At 37.4% G+C, this 20,701-nt stretch overlaps 1 protein-coding gene across 1 annotated transcript; it reads left to right on the top strand.

The window, feature by feature from the left end:
* Positions 1-1,818: 1,818 nt before the first annotated feature.
* On the top strand, positions 1,819-3,123 carry LOC104222842 (probable carboxylesterase 2). The gene has a single exon (XM_009774162.2). The coding sequence runs from the start codon at positions 2,051-2,053 to the stop codon at positions 2,963-2,965; it is 915 nt and encodes a 304-aa protein (XP_009772464.1). The 5' UTR covers positions 1,819-2,050; the 3' UTR covers positions 2,966-3,123.
* Positions 3,124-20,701: the final 17,578 nt, after the last annotated feature.

Genomic DNA, 20,701 nt, shown 5'->3' with positions numbered 1-20,701 from the left:
CTTGTTCTTCATTTATCGCTTGGTATTGGCCATAAAGAGCCTTCTTTAATCATATCTTAACTGTTACCCTTTCCCGGTTACTCCCGATAGCTTGAACTCGAGCCGAATATCGACCCCGAGGTCTTTCATCGACCAGTCCGAAGCCCGGGTAGCAAGGCCCTCGGTTCGATCACTGCCTCGTTTTAACTCGTATTTCATCATTAAACTTCATACGGCTAGCATCAACTGCTCTAACAACTAGCATAAAAATAGATCACGTATTTTTAGAGTCTCATTTACAAATTTAATTGTTGTTACCATTTTTATGGTAAACAACTCTGCTTTGTTTATCACAAAAGTTATCTTGACCAAATTTTATAATACTTTTACTTGAAAAGTCTATTATGCCCTTGACATTATATATTCTCTCGTTTATGTAATACCTATATAATATATTTTTAACTAGGTATTTTAAAATACTTTAAATTATTATTTTTTATAACATATCCATACATTTAATTTTTTTTACGACACTCAATTTGTTTAATCATATTTAAACATGCCCTTGACATTATATATCCTCTCATTTGCTTTTTGCTTTTTGAATTTCTTAAAGATTTAATCATACCCAAGTTAGGAACCCTTTTTCAAATAATTATGGTTTGAACGGAGAGCGAGAGAAAGGAATTTCTACTATTTTGAAAGTTTAACCTGTTCAAAACAGAAAAGGTGTACTCAAATCCCCACTCTATCGCAAAGAAAAACTGGAAATTTGAAACCAAAACACCCAAAGATTATTTTCGTAATTATAGTCAGTAAATTAGGTGAGTTAAATTTAGTTTCTTTCTCTCCTTTTAAATTTATTTTTATTTTTTTCCGAGTGAGTCCCGTAATGTTGAGGAATAGAAACAAAATGATGTTTGGTTGCATTAAGGTAACCCTAATTTATACTGTTGGGGGTACTGCATATTGGGAGTAGTATATTTTATTTTTTATGATAAGATTTACGACAATATATACTATTATTTATAGAAATCACAATTATATGACTTGAATTGAACGTGAAATAACTTGTTTTGATCTATCAAGGGTCTTGGTTAATCAAGAATATGAAAATAATAGTAAAAAAAAATTGGTATTATTTTTACAACTTTGATTTTGGTATAAGCAATACAAGTATAATATTATATCAAGGTAAATTTCACAAATGTTCGTATAACTATGATTTTTTTTTATCAAAGTCATATAACTTTGTTTTCTTGCCCAAAAATCATATAACTATGACTTTTTTTCCACAAAAGTCACATAGCTTTGTTTTCTCACACAATAGTGGTCGGAAAATACATTTTCTGGTAGTATTTTCTTATTTTTTATTTTTATTTTTTATTTTCAGTCTAATAAATAATTACCCAGTTAAAATAGAAGAAATATGAGTATATTTTTAGCCGCTCCTAAAAATAATAGCCAATATATATATGTGTGTGTGTGTGAGTGAGTGTATTATATACATATAACATACACATTCTATATATATTTTGGCTAGCAAACGCAATTTTCATGATTCTGATACTATTTTATACCGGATCCAACATGGAATCATTTATGTTGGAATTAGTTTTCGAAAAAAAATCTAAAATATCAAATTAACTTTGATTTCATTTTTTTTTTGAATTTTATTTACTCTGGAAGTAATGGTAAAGTTATAATACGTTTTTTATACTATATATACCATAGATCATATTTTAGTGCAACGAACCAAATATCCGTTTGAAAAATCACATGCACTAAATAATCAGGTGATTATTAATCCACCCATTGCAATTAATGTATTACCAACATCTCCATGACCTTATTAAACCTTTTCGTATTTAGTCAGCTGAGGCGGCATTTCTTATGTGGGATGAAACGGTTGACGGTTCACCCACCGTAGAAATCGAAAACGGGTCAATTCAAGCTATTTATAGTAGCTTCCCACCACTAATGATTTTCTATCTACACCCTATGAAGCATTGAACTTATTACCTTTTTCTCACTTCAAATTCACATCTCTGTTGCGCAAAACTCAACTCCAATGGCTTCCAACACTAAAGAAATAGCAGTTGATATGACCCCCATTTTCGTTATCTACAAAGATGGTACCATCAATAGATTCAGGCCATCAGAAAATGCTCCACTCTGTGACGATCCACAAGCTCCTGTTCAATCTAAAGATGTTGTAATTCAACCAGAAACAGGGGTTTCCGTACGCTTATATCTCCCCAAACTCACAACCCCACAACAGAAAATCCCCCTCGTAATTTACATTCACGGCGGCGCTTTCTGTATTGGATCAGCTCGTTCCCCGACGTTCCATAATTTCATCAGCGCGTTAGTCGAAAAAGCTAATTTTATTGCTGTCTCAGTTGATTACAGGCTTGCTCCTGAAAACCCTCTTTCCACTACGTACGAGGATTCTTGGGCAGCATTTCAATGGGTGCTTTCGCATGTTAATGGAAAAGGCCCAGAGTCATGGTTAAACGAGCACGCTGATTTTGGTAAAGTTTTTATTGGTGGTGAAAGTGCCGGAGCAAATATTGCTAATGACGTTGCTGTTAGAGCAGGGGTTAGTGATCTTGATTTAAAAGTTAAAATTTCGGGGCTTTATTTGGTTCATCCGTATTTTGGGGTAGAAAATGATACTCTGTACAAGGTTTTGTGTCCGACAAATACTGGTGGATGTTTCGAAGATCCGAGGGTAAATCCGTTGTTAGATCCGAGGTTAAAATCCATGGCGTGTGAGAAAGTGCTGTTTTTAGTGGCGGAGAAAGATTTTCTGAAAGAAGGGACGATGAATTATTATGAAGGGTTGAAGAAGAGTGAGTGGAATGGAGAAGTGGAAATAATGGAGACGAATGGGGAAGGCCATTGTTTTCATTTCTTCAATCCTATGTCTGAGGAAGCTGTTGCTCTTATGGATAAACTGGTTGATTTCTTGAGGCAACACTAGAGATTTGTTTTAAGATTATTTTGCCTTAATTCTGTTACTTATATTTTAAAGACCTTTTAATATGTTCTTTGATCATTCAACTATTTTGTGGTTCTTGTATTTTAATTTTGAGCTCTAGCAATATATTAAACCAAAAATCCTAAAAATAGTTGGAATTACCCAGATGTGTTTCCTTCCTCCTCCTTATAAACTTATTGACTACATACCTTATGATTTATGAAACATTGTTCAAGTAATTAGGCTTTCTTCACACCAAGTACAATTAATTGCTCTCGTTCAAGAAATGCCAGTGTAGATTCCTTAAGAAAGGACGGGACAGACGAATTCATCGATGAGCAATTGACGTTGCTTTTGTGGTTAAAGTAACGACACGCATTTCCTTTGTTGTTGTGGTTCCAATATTGAGACGAAAGGGGAATCCTGTGTATACTTTATTGGTACTCAAGTGTTGGTTCCTCATCCTTTTTCATAAATTGTTCAATACTTCCGTTAGATAACTTTGTTTTACTTTGCAATCAAATAAGGGTGAAATTCAAAAATAGCCATATTTACAAATGTTAATTGAAAAATAGCCACAGTTTTAAAAATAATCGAAATTTAGTCATTAATCTAAACGAAAACAATGTTCAAAATCCAGAAAATATTCGAGCATATACTGGAGCTCCAGCATAATATACTGGAAGTTCATACACAGGTGCTCCAATCTCCAGTATATTATGCTAGAATTTTTCGTATTGACCTTGCAAACGCTGCTATTTTTTAATTACCAGTCCGAGAACTGGCTAGCTCATGTTATTTTCACGTCAAATTTGACTCAAGCCCAAATGACCCGCCCAATCTGCCAAAGGTTTGACAGGTTATTTGTTGAACTCAGTCCATCTTGACCCAACTCATCTAAAGTTGGGTTGAGTTTTAGCCTAAATTGATTCGTGAGTAACTTTGTCACAGAATATCTTAGAAATAATTCTTTTTTGTTTGATATGTATATATATGACATAACAAAAGAAAAAATCTTATTTAGTAATTATGCAATTCATAAGAAAATAACACATATTAATTAAAGTTTGGTAAGAGTTGGGCGGGTTGGGCTATGACCTATATTTTAGCCCATCTTGACCTAACTCATCTCAATCAATTAACTTTGGCCTGCCCATTTATTATCTCAATCCATTTTAATTCGTCCAAAATAGGTCCAACCCGCCTATTTGACACCCTAGTTGTTGTTACCTTCATATCCCTGAAGATTCCGAGGAGAAATACAATGAGAAAATGTGTTCCGACTTAAGCATATTTTCTTTATACCTATTTTCCTGAGAAAATAATATCTATATAAGTTATGTATGAATATACGTAGTATTTTATACGGGATATATGTGAAATGAGAATGCAAGTATTAACTATACATGCACTAAATCAACTAAAATGACAAAAACACCCTCATGATTTCCAAAATTACTTGCTTTAATATAACAAAGTAAACATCCAAAAACAAATAATTCATGTATTACTATTCCCTACAATTACAAAGACATGCATTACAATCTCTACAATCCTCGCATAATTTATATTTGAATCAACCAACTCCTTATAATTTTTCACTACTTTATCTTTACTTAGAGCAGAAATATAAAAACTTCTATTTATTTTTAAATTTTATTTTATTTTGTATAATATTGGCCTAATATAAGTTTAAATAAAATGATATGGTCAATGAGGATTCATATAGCCGACTTGATTTTATCAAAGATTGAGTGACATACTAGTTGTTGTATATTTACCTAGAGTTCCTCAAGCTTTTCAAACTGTCCTGGCGTTTTTTCTTTTCTTCCAATGGGAAAGTATGCTAAATTGAGAATCGTAGATGTCTTTAAGGTGTAAAGGGACTGGAGCACAGGGGCGGAGTTAGAGCTTTGACAAAGGATTCGGCTGAATTCAATAGTTTTAGTCCAAATCATATATTTATCTTGAAAAATTCATTGAATAAGTACAACTTTTTACTTTAGAACCCAATAACATAAAAAGGTAAGAATCCGAACCCAATAACTTCAAATTCTAACTCCGCCTCTGCTAGAGCATCATGACTCGCGAGGCACGAACATAAGAAGATCAGTTAGAGAGTTGAATGACACGAATTTATACGCAAAAGAATTTGTGGCATTTCTTTTAATTCAGAAAATGAGCGGTCAATGACGAACAAAGGACATTGGTTGTATTATCGTTCAAAATCTACATTCTTCGAATTCGGACCCAGCAAGATGGTGATCTTTTCACCCACCTTTGTCCTATTTTTTTTAGCAATAAAGATAATATATTAATAACTAGTCATCAAGTCTAGACATATTACAAATCAAACTGCAATTGTTGGCACCTACATTTGAACTATTGCCTTCTATGACATATCATTACCTAGAGCAGCCAACTTAGTGCATACATAAGGGGAAATATATTTTACATTAGAAATACCCTCTAGGTCCCTTTGATATTTGTCTATCGCCAATTGTGGAGGTGCTACAAACAGACATAGGTTATTTATGTTGGACTGCATTAGTGCTTCTCTAGTCAAAACGTGTGCCACTTCATTTTCCTGCCTAAAGCTATGCTTGAGAGTTACTTGTCCCTTCTGTCTTGCCTGGTGCAACAACCACCTGCAATCATTAACTAAGTTAGTGTGAGTAGGGTAACCATTTTCTAGTATATTCATCACCTCCGATGCATCTGTCTCTATTTTCACTGGAAATAGGTTGTGATCTAATATTGCATGTAAACCTTGCTGGAGGGATTGGAGCTCCGCTTGAGTAGCCGGTAGAGTGGCCACCTTTTTGTTGAATGTCATTATATCCAAGAGCCTGCACTGTTTCTTATTACGCCACCAACCCCTCCTTGGCATTTGTTTTTGTTGAAGGCTCCATCTATATTAAGCTTGAACTAGCCCTTTGGGGGCTTATACCATGTTATTTTAATTGCTTTGTGGATGGTGTTTGTCATAGCTTTTTCAGTCATAAGCTTGTATTCTAGTACTTGGTTAATAATAGTGGATCATTCTAGATGACAAGTGGTATTGTTATGATTGTTGTGGTTCCTATTTTTTCATATATGCCATAATGCAAAAGGAAAGACATCTCCCCACTGAAAGTATTTATGTGAGAAAGTAGAGTTAGTCTTTCTAACATAATCAATCCAGAGGTTATTGGTGTTTGGAGGGTTATAAGTAATCTCATAAGTGCACCATAAATGGTTAATCGTGTTATATTCCCAAACAATATGATGCATTATTTCTTCTCCTTATTTACATGTTGGACAAAGTGGATCAATGTTAATTCTTATTCTAGACAGGTATGTCAAATGAATTTTTTTATTTTATTAGGGTAGTGTAATTTTCAAATCCATGTGAAATCCTTTTGATTCTTCTCCTCGTTATCAATGATTTGTTAGCAAGAAGTGGTTGAAAATAGGCCATTGGAAGTGAGGCTCCATATATTAGTATCGCCTGTATTATGAACGTTAGGAATAGTACTTGCATTAATATTGTCAATGATTTGTGTTGGAAGTTCAAAGAAAATTTTTGTTAATATCCATTGGTGCCCATTTCTAATATTATCCACTATAAGCTTGTCTTCGTGTTTTCTTAAGGGGCCTTCAATAGTCTTTCTAAGATTCATCACATTTGGTATCCAGTTAGATTCCCAAACATTTAGAGCAAATTTGTTATTTATACCCCATCTAATAACTATGTTACAGTAGTACCAACTTTTTAGGAGGCTTTTCCAGATAAACGAGTTTATAAATTTTCCCTTAGCACTCGCATATTTACTAGATAGAATCTTAGCCCATAGTCTTTCTAAGATTCATTACATTTGGTATCCAGTTAGATTCCTAAACATTTAGAGTGGATTTGTTATTTATACCCCATCTGGTAACTATGTTACAGTAGTACCATCCTTTTAGGAGGCTTTTCCAAATAAACGAGTTTATGAATTTTCCCCTAGCACTCGCATATTTACTGAATAGAACCCTAACCCATATGGAGTTTGTATTGTTAAGCATTCTCCGGGCTCGTCTTGTTAGTAGTGCCATATTTTTGCTTCTAGCTTTCCTAATTCCTAAACCCCCACCCCCACCCCCCACCACATGCACTTATCTTTTGTAATAGTATTCCAATTAAGAAGATGTAATTTTTTTTTCTCTAGAGAGGAATTCCATAAGAAGTCTCTTTGGACTTTATCAATATCTTTGAGAGTTTTTGTTGGCAAGAGAGAATATTGCATGATGTGATTAGGAATACTATTAAGGGTGGAGGAGGCTAGTGTGCTTCTCCCAGCAGTATTGAGCCATTTAGATTTTCAACTCCCTAATTTTGCCCTCATTTTATCAATCACAAATTGATAGTCTTTTAGTTTAGGATTTGAGTTTAAGATTGAGAAAGCTTAAGTATGTACCAAAATTTTCACTAAGCTTTATATTGAAAAAGGATGAAAAATTATTTTTTTATTGATTTTGTGCAATTTTGAGACACTAGCAATTTGAAATTTGCTCTATTAATCTACTGTCCTGATAATTGGCAGAAATCATCAAGGTAATTAAGGATAGTGAGAGTAGTCTTGATATTTACTTTACCCATTAGAGTTAGATAGTCCGCAAAGAATAAGTGAGATAAAGGAGGACTTGTTGGGGGTAATATTAATAGTATCCCATTTCCTAATGTGTACTTTGTGATTTATCATTATTAAGAGAATTTCCATGCAAAGTATGAAAATATAGGGGGACATCGGGTCTCCTTGTCTAATTCCTCTTGTTGGTGTGAAGGATTCCGATTTTGAACCATTTACCAGAATAGTATAGCTGGAGGAACTAATGCAAGACATTATTAATTTGATTATTTTTTGGGGAAAATTGAAGTAATTTAGTGTCGTATGGATGAAGGACCATTCTAGTTTGTCAAAAGCTTTTTCAAGATCTATTTTTAAAATCATATGCCCTTTCTTGGTTTTCGAAGTCCTGATGTATTTCATCACTTCCTGAACTATAATAGCATTATCACAAGCTCTTCTTCCTTTGATGAAACTAGTTTGATTGGTCCAATTAGCTTGGTAAGGTGGGGTTTCATTCTGTTGGCAATAATTTTTGTAACTACTTTGTAAATGGTGTTGCAAAGGCTAATAGGTCTAAAGTTCCTTAGATTGTTAGCATTTTCAAATTTAGGAATTAGGCAAATGTAGGTTCTATTAAATTCTCTAGGTATATGACTTTCCCTAAACACTTTATGACAAAAGTCATTAATCTTTCCTTTAATATTCTTCTAATATTTTTGAAAGAAAAAGGGGTGTAAACCATCTATGCCTGGAGCTTTATATGTATTAAAAGAGAAGACGGCTTTTAAAATTTTAGTATTCATTAATGGGTAATCCAGGCACGAAAGGTTAATTTTTTGGTCTTATGGAGTTATACTCATTTTGGTATGCCAAGTAGAGTGTGTGGGGGGGGGAGTTTTAAATAGATCCTGGAAGAATCTAGCCGTATGGAGCATGATAGATTTGTGGTCATTTATCCAATTACCCTTATCGTCTTTGAAAAAATTGATTTTGTTAGTTCTTCTTCTATTTGTGGATGTAATATGCAAAAACTTTGTGTTTGTGTCGCCATCATTCATCCACATGACCCTAGACCTTAGTTTCCAATAATCTTCTTCTAATTTGAGAATGTCATTTGGTTGTAATGTTAGCTCTAGTTGTTGTAGGAATAGATTAGTATTGTATTTAGGGCTGTTTTGTATTCCTCCTAGTCTTGCGAGGAGTTGCTTTTTTTGTTTGTGGATGTTACCAAAAACCTCTCTACTCCATAACCTAACTTTAACCTCAAAGGAGTTTGTGGCTATTAGGAGGTCATTATTTTCGCAATTCCTTTTTACTACGTTAATGAAGTTAGGATGTATGCATCAAATTTACTCTAGACGAAAAGGTTTATCTACGTAAGAAGTTTTTTTGTTTTTAGTGAAATAAGTATAGGATTATGGTCAGAGTGCATTTTAGGTAAATGAACTATTGAGGCTGATCTAGCCATTCAATATTAGTATAACTCTGTCTAAGCGTTCCATAATCAAACTTTTTGCTTTTTTTCTATGGTTTGACCATGTAAATTTGCAACCCTTAAATCCTAGGTCAAGGAGTTTACAATAGTTTAGACTGGCTAGAAGTTTTTTTGCTCTATTTTGATTTACTGCCCTTCCCCCAATTTTTTCTTGTACCATAATAACATCGTTAAAATCCCCTTCTATTAGCCAAGCACCTTTGTAATTATTATATATATTTTCAATATTATGCCATAGAATATCTCCATTATTATTGTCAGTACTAGCATATATGGAACTAAAAAGCTATTTTTTTGTGATTTGGTTTTACCTCGATCATGGCGTGAATTTCCTGGTTCCTTCTGGTGAAGTTGTTTACTACAACTCTTGCATGGTTCCATAGGATCACCATTCCTCCACATTGACCCTCTGCTGGAACCTTTATTATTTCTGTAAATTTGAACTACTCCAAGATTGAGATATGGTTTACCATTCTTGTTTCAAGCAGAGTTATCATACTAGGCCTATATGTGTCCATAATTTCTCTAAAGTTTCTTCTGAAGTTTGCATTGTTACCACCTCGGACGTTCCAAATTACAAAGTTAATTGGTTGATTCATCATTAATGGGTTGGGGTTGGTTTTGGTTGTTATCCCTCATTATTGTTGCAGTGTTCCTTTTGTGGGATGGCACTAGAATTACTAAATTCTTTCCTACTGTTGGATCGTATGGATGCCTTATGTCTATCAAGCACTTGAACAGTGTTAGTGGACAACTGATGATACACTTCTTGTCTAGCCATTCCTTGAATATTAGTATTTTTACCTCACTTAGGTTTGAGAATGCCACCCTGGGTTCTCCATGATGTGGCAGGGGTTTTGCCTCCTCCTCCTCTTGGTTTTCCTCCTAGTTTTGCATGTTTATCTGCTGCACGTGGGCTTCCGTTTGCATTGGAGAGTTCTGTTAAGAAGCTTGTTGTGTTGGGATTTGTTTCGCAATCCATCAGGTGAATATGAGGTTCATTATGGACATTTCCTCTGGCGCAAAGAAGGGTAAGTTGAGAGAAATGTTCTAGGGCATCACAATGTTTGGATTGCCTGGTATGTTCCATATCTCCTGCATGTTATTGGCTAAGTTTTGATTTTTCGAGGGGGCAAGTGGTTGTAAGATGATGTTCATCTACATCTGATTGATGTAGTTGGCCATGGCAAGATGTATGCCTTCTGAAATTAACTAGGCTAGGTAGTTTGTGTTTTGGATGATGAGGACTGAGTCCTGCCCGTTGATTTGTAGGTTGAAGTAGATCGCATGGCCCATTAGGCCCAGCTCGATCCAAGATTATGGTTGATGGTTGGGTGGGCTTGGTGGTTGAGCATAAATCACTAGTTGAGCAGGGAATTGGGGTGGTAGTGGCGGTAGATTGTCTATTAGGTATGGTCATTATAAGCGTTGGAGTTGAACAAGTCAGTACCTCGTTCTCAAAGTGAATGGTGTTCGAGCCATGGTGGGAGATATGGTGCTTTAATATAGAGGTATATAGTCTAGGAGATATGATTTCTGATAGTGGAGTTGGGTGGTTTGCAATGATGGGGTCTATTTGCATGGAAGTAGAGGGTTCTTGCATATGAATTTTAACAAGATCCCTTGTAGATATCACGTCCGACATTTGTTCGTTTCTTTTTGCCAAGTGTTCTACGTGAGGGTGGTCATTTATCGGCATGCAGATTGTATATTAGGGAGATTTGTCAGAGGGTTATGATTAATAGGGTGGGTTTCTAGTGGAGTAGATATCTTAGGGGGGTTTGTATTGGAGAGTGAAGGGTCATTAGTAGAGTGATTAGGCCCTTGTTTTGTAGGGATAATAATTTGGACGCTAGTAGTAGATGTTGTGTCATTAGAGGATACATTAGTTCCACTTGTTTTCATTGGGAGATTACTATCATACAAGAATTTGGTGGTATTTCTTTTACCACTGGTTTGTGGGGAATATGTGTGCTCTTTAGATAAGTTAATATAATTATTGTTAATATTAGGAAAAGCATGATTATTATTCCTAACTAATTCTACGTTGGATTTATCGATATTTTTTGTATTTCCGAGTGTTTGATGGATAAGAGAGTTCTTATCAACATATTTTAGTTTCTGAGTATTAAGGAACTTACCTATCGATGCATCAAACATTCTAACATTTATACCCGTGCTTTTGCTTGGTATAGCTCCTACTTGCCCGCTTGGATTTGTTATTGGCTTCTTTGTCTTGGGGAATGAGACTGTCCGCCATTCTCCATTGATAACTTATATGGGTGCTGAGTTTTGGCCTTCACAATTGGCTAATTGTGGCTTTGTGTAGTTGGGTGGGGATACTTTAAGGAAGAGTGTCCTAGGCAGCCACATAATTTGCATAAAATATTATCACCTTCATATAATATTATTTTCTTGTGTGATCCAATTAAGATATGGTATTGGATTTTTTGTTCCAATGGTAATTGTACACATAACCTTGCATAGCGGCCTCTAATGATAGAAGATGTGCATGCATCAATTTTTAGTAGTTTATCAATAGCGTTTCCAATCTTTGCAAGTATGATTCCATCATAAAACTATGTTGGAAGCTGTGGCAATCGAACCCAAATAGCTGTGTAGCTCTGACTTGCTCGTGTAGCCACGAAGTTTGGAGTCCATTTTTGAAATGAGAGGAAGAAATCATTGATGAACCATGGTCCGTTTTGAAGTGCTTTCCTGGCGTTTTCTTCTTTGTTAAATTTAACCGTGTAATAATCTTCGCCAAGGTCTATCAGGGAAAAGTTCTCCATAGGTCTCCAAAAGGCTTGTACTTTTGTTTTTAGGTAATGATAGATAACTCTTTTCCCTATTAATTTGATTATAACGGAAAATTTACAGGGTTCATAAATGTGTTGGATGTCTTGATCCCTTAGGATTATTTGTTTTATGAGGCTTTCCTCTCCCCTTTGAAGACAATGCAGATTTGGTGTTTGTTGCACTTCCATGTGTGAGGGGAGCATTTAGTGTCGCTTAGATCTTCTAGTGTGTTTGGGATTTATCCAAGCAGTTTGTCCTTATACGAGTTATTTCATTCTAGTAGATTTTGATGAGAAGGGATAGTTTCCATATCTGGTGGTTTTGGTGGGATTGAAGTTGCTGGTTGGCTGTCACTAGAGTGGTTTGGGCATTGTATGTAGCTAAGAAGCTTTTAGGAATTGGGGTGGTCTGAGTAGAGAGAAGGAGGTGCCTCTCTCTTCTGTATCACCTTCGTCCTATCTACTTACCAGTGATCTTTATTATTGACACAACTCGAAAATATATTACTTTTGGATTATGGTATTGTAATTCTGCCATAATTTATAACTGAAAGTAAAAGTGATTAAAGGTGGATTATTAGTGGATACTTCGTCATTGAGAACTGGTTTTAATGTACTCATTTAGATAGAGCTTAAGTTTAAAATTGTAGTTAAAATTAAAACAATTATAAGAGGGTCTTGATTTATGCATTCCATACATTTGCCCTATTTTTGGGCACCTTGCGTTTGCATGTATATTGCATTTCAACTATGGCTTTATCTAAGTTGGACGAGAACTACACCAATTCCTCTATGTTTGCCTTGTGACATGGAAGGGAAAGAGGCTGCTGTTTGGTGAAGCAGAGCTAAAGAATGCAGAGCGAGTAATTGGAGAAATTTGAAAGACTACTACTACATATAAATTATAATTTCGTACGCGAGGACTATTTTTGAGAGTTGGATTTCGCATCTTTGAACTTTGTGACCTTTGTTTCCTGGCATCATGACTTAGTAGTTCGAGTAAATTATGGTGATAGAGAATATCCTTGTAATATCTTATTGTCCTTTTCAGTTGAACAACGTTAATAGTACAAACTACAATTTGTAAGTATTATTACTATTAAAAGGTATCATTAATATTGTTTACCTCGAAAATACGAGTAACAATTAAATTTGATTTGTGGTTTTAAAGATATGTGATTTAGTTCAATACCAGTTAATAATCAAGAAATATGAAGTAGAAATGAAAGAAACAAGTAAAGCAAACCGATGTTACTTTGCAGTGGCGACCTCGAGCTCAGTGACCTCGAGATGAACCAAGAGCAGTAAAGTAAGAGCAATAAGGATAAAAAGACAACTCTGATGAACAGTAAGAGAGAAAAGTAGGATAGTATATTCTTGCTAATGATTAGATGATGTTACAAAGTGATTGAAATCCTCTTTATATAATAGGGGAACCCTAAATAAGGTATCTTTCTATTTGCAGCAAGGAATATTCTTGATACAACTGTCTAATCTCCTAGTACGGAATCATACGATCCTATTCCGGGATTTGCGCCATGATCTTGGGGACGTGGCAGGAATCTAGCTCATTCCGTTACAAATCCATAACAATACTATTTTGGGGTCGAGCATACTCGGCTTCGATATTCCTCGTACTTCTATCTCCACGCATTGCATTCTGTCTTCGAACTTGGATCTGGTCCCTCGAGCTCGAAGTCAACCTTACCTGGACTCGGGCTTTGGACGACCTCTCGAGCCTACAAATTGGGTAACCCCGATTTCTACCGTATAAAGATAGTCCCCGCGTTTCTTAGAGTATAACGATAAGAAACGAATTGAGTCCTTGATTTTTACCCCGGTTTGTCACGACATCATCATCGTAACGCAAACGATTGAGGAAACGAAAGTTTAGAAGCTGGCTTTTACGGAGGAAAACTTCGAGAACCTTTAGCGAGTCCAGCGGCGAGGAAGATTCTGATGGCGAAGACACTCCTGCCAATAAGGACCGTGCTGCTTAGATTTCGTACTCTTAGTAATTTTTTTCTTTTGAGGTTGATCGGCCCTTGCGAGGAACTCTCAATCATGACCTATAACTTCTTGTAAAGAGGTTTATACAGCCTCTTTTCCTTCCATGGCTTCTGAATCTGTTACCCTTTTGCGCAGGTCAAAGCGCATTAGCATAAAATTCCCTTTGAATGTCCAAAGTTTGAGATGGTAATGACCGATAATAAGTTCTGCCCTCGAACGTTTCTGATCAATGGTCCCCGAATGACCATTCGAACTAGAGTTTGAGTAGTTCTTAGGCTCAACAACCGATGAGTTAAGGTAGCTCTTGGGCTTGATAGTTCAGTGAGTGTATGCTCGAACTTGAAATGAAAATAGCCATTAGGCCGTATGGCCAAGTGAGGACATGCTCAAACTTTAGACGAGATGGCCCTTGGGCTTGAAAGATAGTCCCCGAGTGAGAATTTTCTCGAACTTGGGTAGCACTTGGGCTTAGTAGTCAAGTGAATACTTGCTCGAACTCGAAATTAAGTTAGCCCATAGGCTTTATGGATAGTCCCTGAGTGAGAACTTTCTCGAACTCGGGTAGCCCTTGGGCTTAGTAGTCGAGTGAGTACTTGCTCGAACTCGAAATGAAAATATCCCTTAGGCTTTATAGTCGAGTGAGGATTTGCTCGAACTCGAAATGAAGTTAGCCCTTAGGCTTAATGGATAGTCCCCGAGTGAGGGTTCGCTCGAACTCAGGATAAGACAACCCTTGGGTTTTTATGATCGAGTGAGGACTTGCTCGAATTCGAGATAGAGTTAGCCCTTAGGCTTCTTTATATTGGCCCCTAGGTTCTTTTATATCGGCTCTTAAGCTCTTTTATATCGGGCCGAATCTATAATTTTCCCTTCTTTTTGGCTAAAAGACTTATTGAAAATTTCTTTCTTTATGCCTTAGCATGTGTTTTTTGTACCCTTTGGATTTTTCGAGGGTTCAATCGATCAGAACCCGTTCGTGTTAATGCCTCTTGAGGATTTTTCGAAGGATGATGTTATTGAAACCTTTAAATTATTCAAGGGCTGATTTTATCGAATCCCTTTTTGCTTTTGCCGAGGGTAGCCGAGTTTAATCGTTTTTCGAAGTATTTGAAGGCCTTTAATTTATGGCGAAAGTCGGACGTCTCCAAACCGCATTATTTCGGCCGTAGCCTTTTACATGACCGTAGTCTTCAATATGGCCATAGCCTTTAATATGGCCATAACCTTTTGTAAGCACGTGATTTTTGCTTCACGGACAATCGCTCCAAAAGAAAATTCAAAATATATATACATGTGCATCGTTCCTTCTAGGCTTTAGTTAACTTGTTTAAATAATTTTTTGTGATAATTGTGTTAAAATGTTGCATTGTTGTTTAGTTTTAATTTCGTTTTATTATTTTTATTTTTGTTTTAATATTTTTTAAAAGAAAAAATGAAATTAGAAAAAAAAAACAAAAGAGAAGAAAATCGGATTGGGCCCCAAAATGAGGCCCAAAGCCAAGGCAAGACCCAGTCCAAAACCAGGCCTGCCAAGGCACGCCCCAAAACGACGCCGTATAGGGCGTTCGATCTAAGCCGTCCGTCCAGGCCAATCCAACGGCTCAGGATCATCTTCAACAACCCGTGTTCAAACCCGACCCAATAACCAATCCGATCCGACCCCTCACTTAAACCAAACGACCCCGTTTAACTACTGAACGACCCCGTCTTGTTTCTCACCCTCAGATCCAAGCCGTTGAGATCGTAGGATCCAACGGCTCAGATCCAATCAACCCCCCCATATATAAGCTCAGCCCTTTACCCCGCACCCCCTATCCGAACCCCACCCTTCAGTCATCTCCTTCCCCAACCCCTTCTCATCCTCGAACCCTAGCAGCCGCCCCAGTATCCCTCGCCATTAAAGCCGGCGGCACGAACGCCGGTGACCACCCCCTGAACACCCTAAGACCCCCTCACTCTCCTGAACATGGATCTACTATCCATTTGCCTCGAATCACTTTCGTTCGTCTCGAATCTTCATTTGAAGATTTGAGTCGAACCCGTACCTATGCCAAGTTACCCCATCTTCATACCAGACACCCCCCTGACCTTCCTCGTGACCAAACCAAGCTTGGTTTGGTCCGAATCTACCCACAACTCCCAAAAATCCAGATCTGGAAATCCAGACTTTTGAAACACATGCACCTGGGAACCCGGCCAGTTTTGACATAGGTTTGAGGTCTAATAGACCTTAACCAAGGTGTTCTCATGTGAGAACACCCTGATTAAAGTTTGTTCGGCCTCAAAAGTTCGAAGTCAAGTTTGATTTGGGTCTGTTTGGTTTAAACGTTTTGGTAAGTTTTCCGTTCTTTTGTTTTATTTCCAAATAAGTTGTCAGCATATCTCTTTGTGTTTGTTTGTTATTTTGTTATTTTTCATCCAGATTTCTTTCATCTCTGTTAAAGACCTTTTATTTGGTCGTTTGTCTTCTATTTGTATTCTGAGTGTGCTCTGTGATGAACCTGTTTGATTAAATTGGTCGTCAAATGAATAGACTTATATAGGTTCCCAGTTATTGAACACAGAATCGTCTGATACCCTTTAGATCCCTAAACGTATTGTTTATGTGAGCGATTGATTATTATCTGTTATAATTAGTATAGTCGACTCGATAAATATCGTCGATTAGCTTTCTATCACTAATAAATCAAATGAGCTAATAAGGTCTCATGACTAATTGAGTCTTTGTCACTGACTGTATGCCCCAGCATTGTTTGAAATGGTTTGTTTGCACTATAAAACTGACTGAAAAGGTTCAGACTAGGCAGTCCTGAGTTCGAGCTTTCATCAGTGCAAAAATGCCCTAATGCTGCAATAGGCAGGGGCAGTAATAATCAAGGTTAACGGGGGTAATCTGGGGTGTTTAAAAAGAACAGAAGTAATTAGTTTAAGTGAGCTGACAAAAAGGGTACTAACTTAGGATTAAACTAATACCAATGGGGGAACAAGACACAAGGGTATGGGGGCTCAAAATGAATAAACAAATGAGCCCATAATTCTGGATTAAACAAAACCAGGCGTGGGGAATAAAGGGAGCTGACACCAAGCATGCTGAGCATGGGCTTAAAGAGTATGGGCATTCTGCCAATTGGCAGGCAGGGCAGCTCAGCTGTAATGGTGCATTTGGCCTATAAATAGGCCATTTGATAACTAAAACAGGGGCTGAAGTTTAAGGGTCTTAGGCTGGACATTTTTGAGTCTGGAGAGAAAGAAAAAAACATAAAGTCTTGGAATATTGTAACCAAACACTGTCTGAAAATTACATAAGAGTTTATGTTGGTTTAGCTGGTCTTGGCCAATTACTGTTGTTTGCCTGTTTGAGCCACTTGTAGTTATGGAATTGCTGGGGTGTTTACATTGAATACTCTGCTGTCTCTGTTGGTTCCTACTCTGTTTTCCTGGGGATTATTTGTCTGTTGCTCGACCAACGTGTGAATTTCATCTTTGTGGCTATTTGGTTGTTGCTGTGTTGTGCTGTATTATCTGCTGCTGCTGTGCTTGCTGTGTACTACTCAGCTGAACATTTTCCTTCCTCTTTTGTTCCTCTATACCAGGTACACAACTAATACTGTCAATGTAATCTGAAGTTGAGTATGAATACAAAGAGAAGAGTTGGAGATCATTTATTTTATGTATAGTCTGTACACTGAATGATCCGGGATGTATGATAGCTTGTATTTTGTTCGGATACTGGGTAGCTTTAACACATAGCAACTGTAAATGTAGGGTAATTTGACATCCAATTGTATATGCAGGCTGGTAGATAAAAGTATACCCAATGCAGTAGGTTGTATCTTAGATTTAGTTTAATGGTGTGGTATAATTCTTTAATGTATGCCAAGCATGAAAACTGTACACTACTAGTTAAGTTCTTTACCTTCTGATAAATTGCCTCATATAACTGGTAAACCATGCTTTAAGACAAAAAAAACATAGAGCTTACAATCTCAACCTCATGAAGGTTGAGCCCAAGTCGAGCGAGCCAAGCAGGCTCTCATCGAAAAACAGTGGCCCAGGCCCAACCGCTACTGCGTGGGTTGGGTTTGGGCCCTTAATATTGCTCGGCTAACTGTGTACGTGGCCGCGTTTCTGATTTTGCGCAAGCACTCGGAATTCTGCTATAGATAAACTCGCAATCATGTAATTAATTAGGACTGTCTACCGTTTTCAATTGATGGAGGCGAACACGACAAGAAACGTAGTTGCTATAGGATATCCTTTTAAAATAAGACCGAGATGAGCCTCGATGAAAAATAAACAAAACACGCAGATGCGGGGCCCTTGTTAAATGTAAATCATTGAAGCATTTAGTTTCCCGGACGGGTTGTTTAGCAAATCTCATAACCCTCCTAAAATAACAACACGTTAGTCTCTTTAGGACACGCTTTAATAAACCTTACCTTCCTAAACTTGGGTGCACATTTATGTGACCCAAATCCAAATCTCGACGGATTCGAAATGTGTCTCTAATCACGGGTACATTGATTGTGACGTGGTTCGAGGTGCGTGTCCATGACGTTGCAAATTCATTTCATAAAAAAAAAAATAAGAATGAGATGAGCCTCGCCAAATAAAATACAAATTGCGGGGCCCTCAGTAAATATTTGCTTTAAAAATTGTTTAGACTTCGGGATGGACCGTTTAGTAAAATTCCACGGTCCTACCCAAAATAAATACGCTAGTCGCTTTAGGCGCGCCTTTAATAATTTAATTTCCTTAAACTCGGGTGCACATTGATGTGACCCAAATCCAAATCTCAACGGAGTCAAAGTGTGTCGACGACCACGGGTACATTGATTGTGACGCGGTTCGAGATACATTTTCACAACGTTGCAATTCTTGATAAAAACAGTAAATGATAAAAGCGGTTAAAAGTTAAATTTGCACATATGGTTCATAATTGTATTAAAAATCAGATAAATAAGCCGAATATAACAGTTGAGCGACCGTGCTAGAACCACGGAACTCGGGAATGCCTAACACCTTCTCCCGGGTTAACAGAATTCCTTATCCAGATTTCTGGTACGCAGACTGTAATATAGAGTCATTATTTTCCTCGATTCGGGATTAAAATTGGTGACTTGGGACACCCTAAATCTCCCAAGTGGCGACTCTGAGATAAATAAACTCATCCCGTTTCGATTGTCCTTTAATTGGAAAAAACTCCCTTGCGCCCCGCGGGCGCGGAAAAAGGAGGTGTGACAGCTCTGGCGACTCCGCTGGGGACTTTATAACCCAGAACCACTGGTTCAGGGTTAAGAATTCGAGCTTAGAATAATTGTTATTATTTGGCTTTATTTATTATCTATTATTTGGTTTTATTATATGTTTTAGCCTAAATGTGCTAAATGCTGCTTTTACCGCTTTGATATTACTTGGACTGTATATATAAACTGTGCCGAAACCCTTCTCTTCTCTCTTGAGGAGCGCACGCTGGCCGTGGCTTCTTTCTGTTAGTGTCATATGCCAAAATAGAACGAGGATTCGGAGGAGTTGCAAAGTCGGATGGCCTTTTGGTTACCGGTACACAGCTCCCATCCTCGGCTCGAGTTGTCCGCTCGGGTAAGCCAGGTCTAGAACAAGCACCTAGGTTTTACAGCTTAGCATAACATAACTTCATGCCGGATCCCTAGTAGGAACGCTTATTTGCATCATGTGCATTTGACTTAGGGGACTCAGCACAGGGGCTGGGTCCGTCTAGGACAGGCAACCTGAGAATAAAGACCATCCTGCTACATCCTGTTTGCTTTATACATTTACTTGTTTCAAGGCTTGCATGCTGACCGGTTTCTGAATATCGGGAATGTTTGGAAAAGGAAGAGGAATAACGGTTAAGGGGCTACTTATTTATTCTTGAAAAGTCACAAAAATGGTCAAAGCCCCGCCAGAATTTTGAAAAAATGTGTGTCTTATTAATTTGTTTTAAAAGAAAAAGAAAAAAAAAAAAGGGGAATCCTTGATTCATTTTTAAGAAAATAAGGTGTCCCCAAAATTCGATTTATGCCCGAACTACGTCAGTTTGATTCTCGCATGGTGCGGGATACGTAGGCAACCCCCATCGGGCTCAACTTGTTCTTTCAAAATACAGATATAAACCAAATAACGAGAGTTTTGAGGTAACATCGTACTTTCAAAAACAACCAAGATTTCGTTTTTCTAAAAAAAAAGGGTGTCGATTTGTGTATTTGAGTCTAATGAGTCTGGATCTTTGCTTAATCATCCCAACAAACATGCAGAATGAGCATGAGTCCAAGTTTGCCGATGACAGTTAGAAGCAAAATTCCCCTGGAGGTGCGATTATGGTGGGAGGATTTAGAAAGGCCAGAGCAAGACAAGGTCAAACTGCATCTGGGGGGTTTGGTTGATTTGTTGAAAGTTAGGCCTCGGTGCGACATCATAAAGGCTTTGGTGACATTCTGGGATCCGGCCCACAACGTGTTCCGTTTCTCAGATTTTGAACTCACCCCAACCTTAGAGGAAGTGGCGGGTTACATGGACGTCACTGAAGGTTTGAGACACAAATACCTGATCGCTCCAAGGGCTGTGAATTCACACAAATTCATGGATCTGTTGAAGATAAGCAAAGGAGTCCCATACGCTGAACTGGATAAAGGTTTTTCTACCCTACAATTCATATACCAGAGGTACGGGAGCATAGAAGGATTCAATGAGCCAGAAAGTGGTGTTTGCAGCAGGGGAAATCTGGTAAAATGGAATGAGCATAGGCGGTTCGCTTTTATGGTGGCATTTTTGGGCCTCGTGGTGTTTCCCCGAAAAGATAGAAATATCGACCTAAAGGTGGCTG

Source organism: Nicotiana sylvestris, chromosome 1, assembly GCF_000393655.2.
Source record: "Nicotiana sylvestris chromosome 1, ASM39365v2, whole genome shotgun sequence".
Classification (NCBI taxonomy): domain Eukaryota; kingdom Viridiplantae; phylum Streptophyta; class Magnoliopsida; order Solanales; family Solanaceae; genus Nicotiana; species Nicotiana sylvestris.
This window is presented reverse-complemented; position numbering and strand designations above follow the sequence as displayed.

Bases quoted from the DNA above. Each gene is read 5' to 3' on its own strand.
- LOC104222842 (XM_009774162.2), top strand. From the start codon at position 2,051: ATGGCTTCCAACACTAAAGAAATAGCAGTTGATATGACCCCCATTTTC.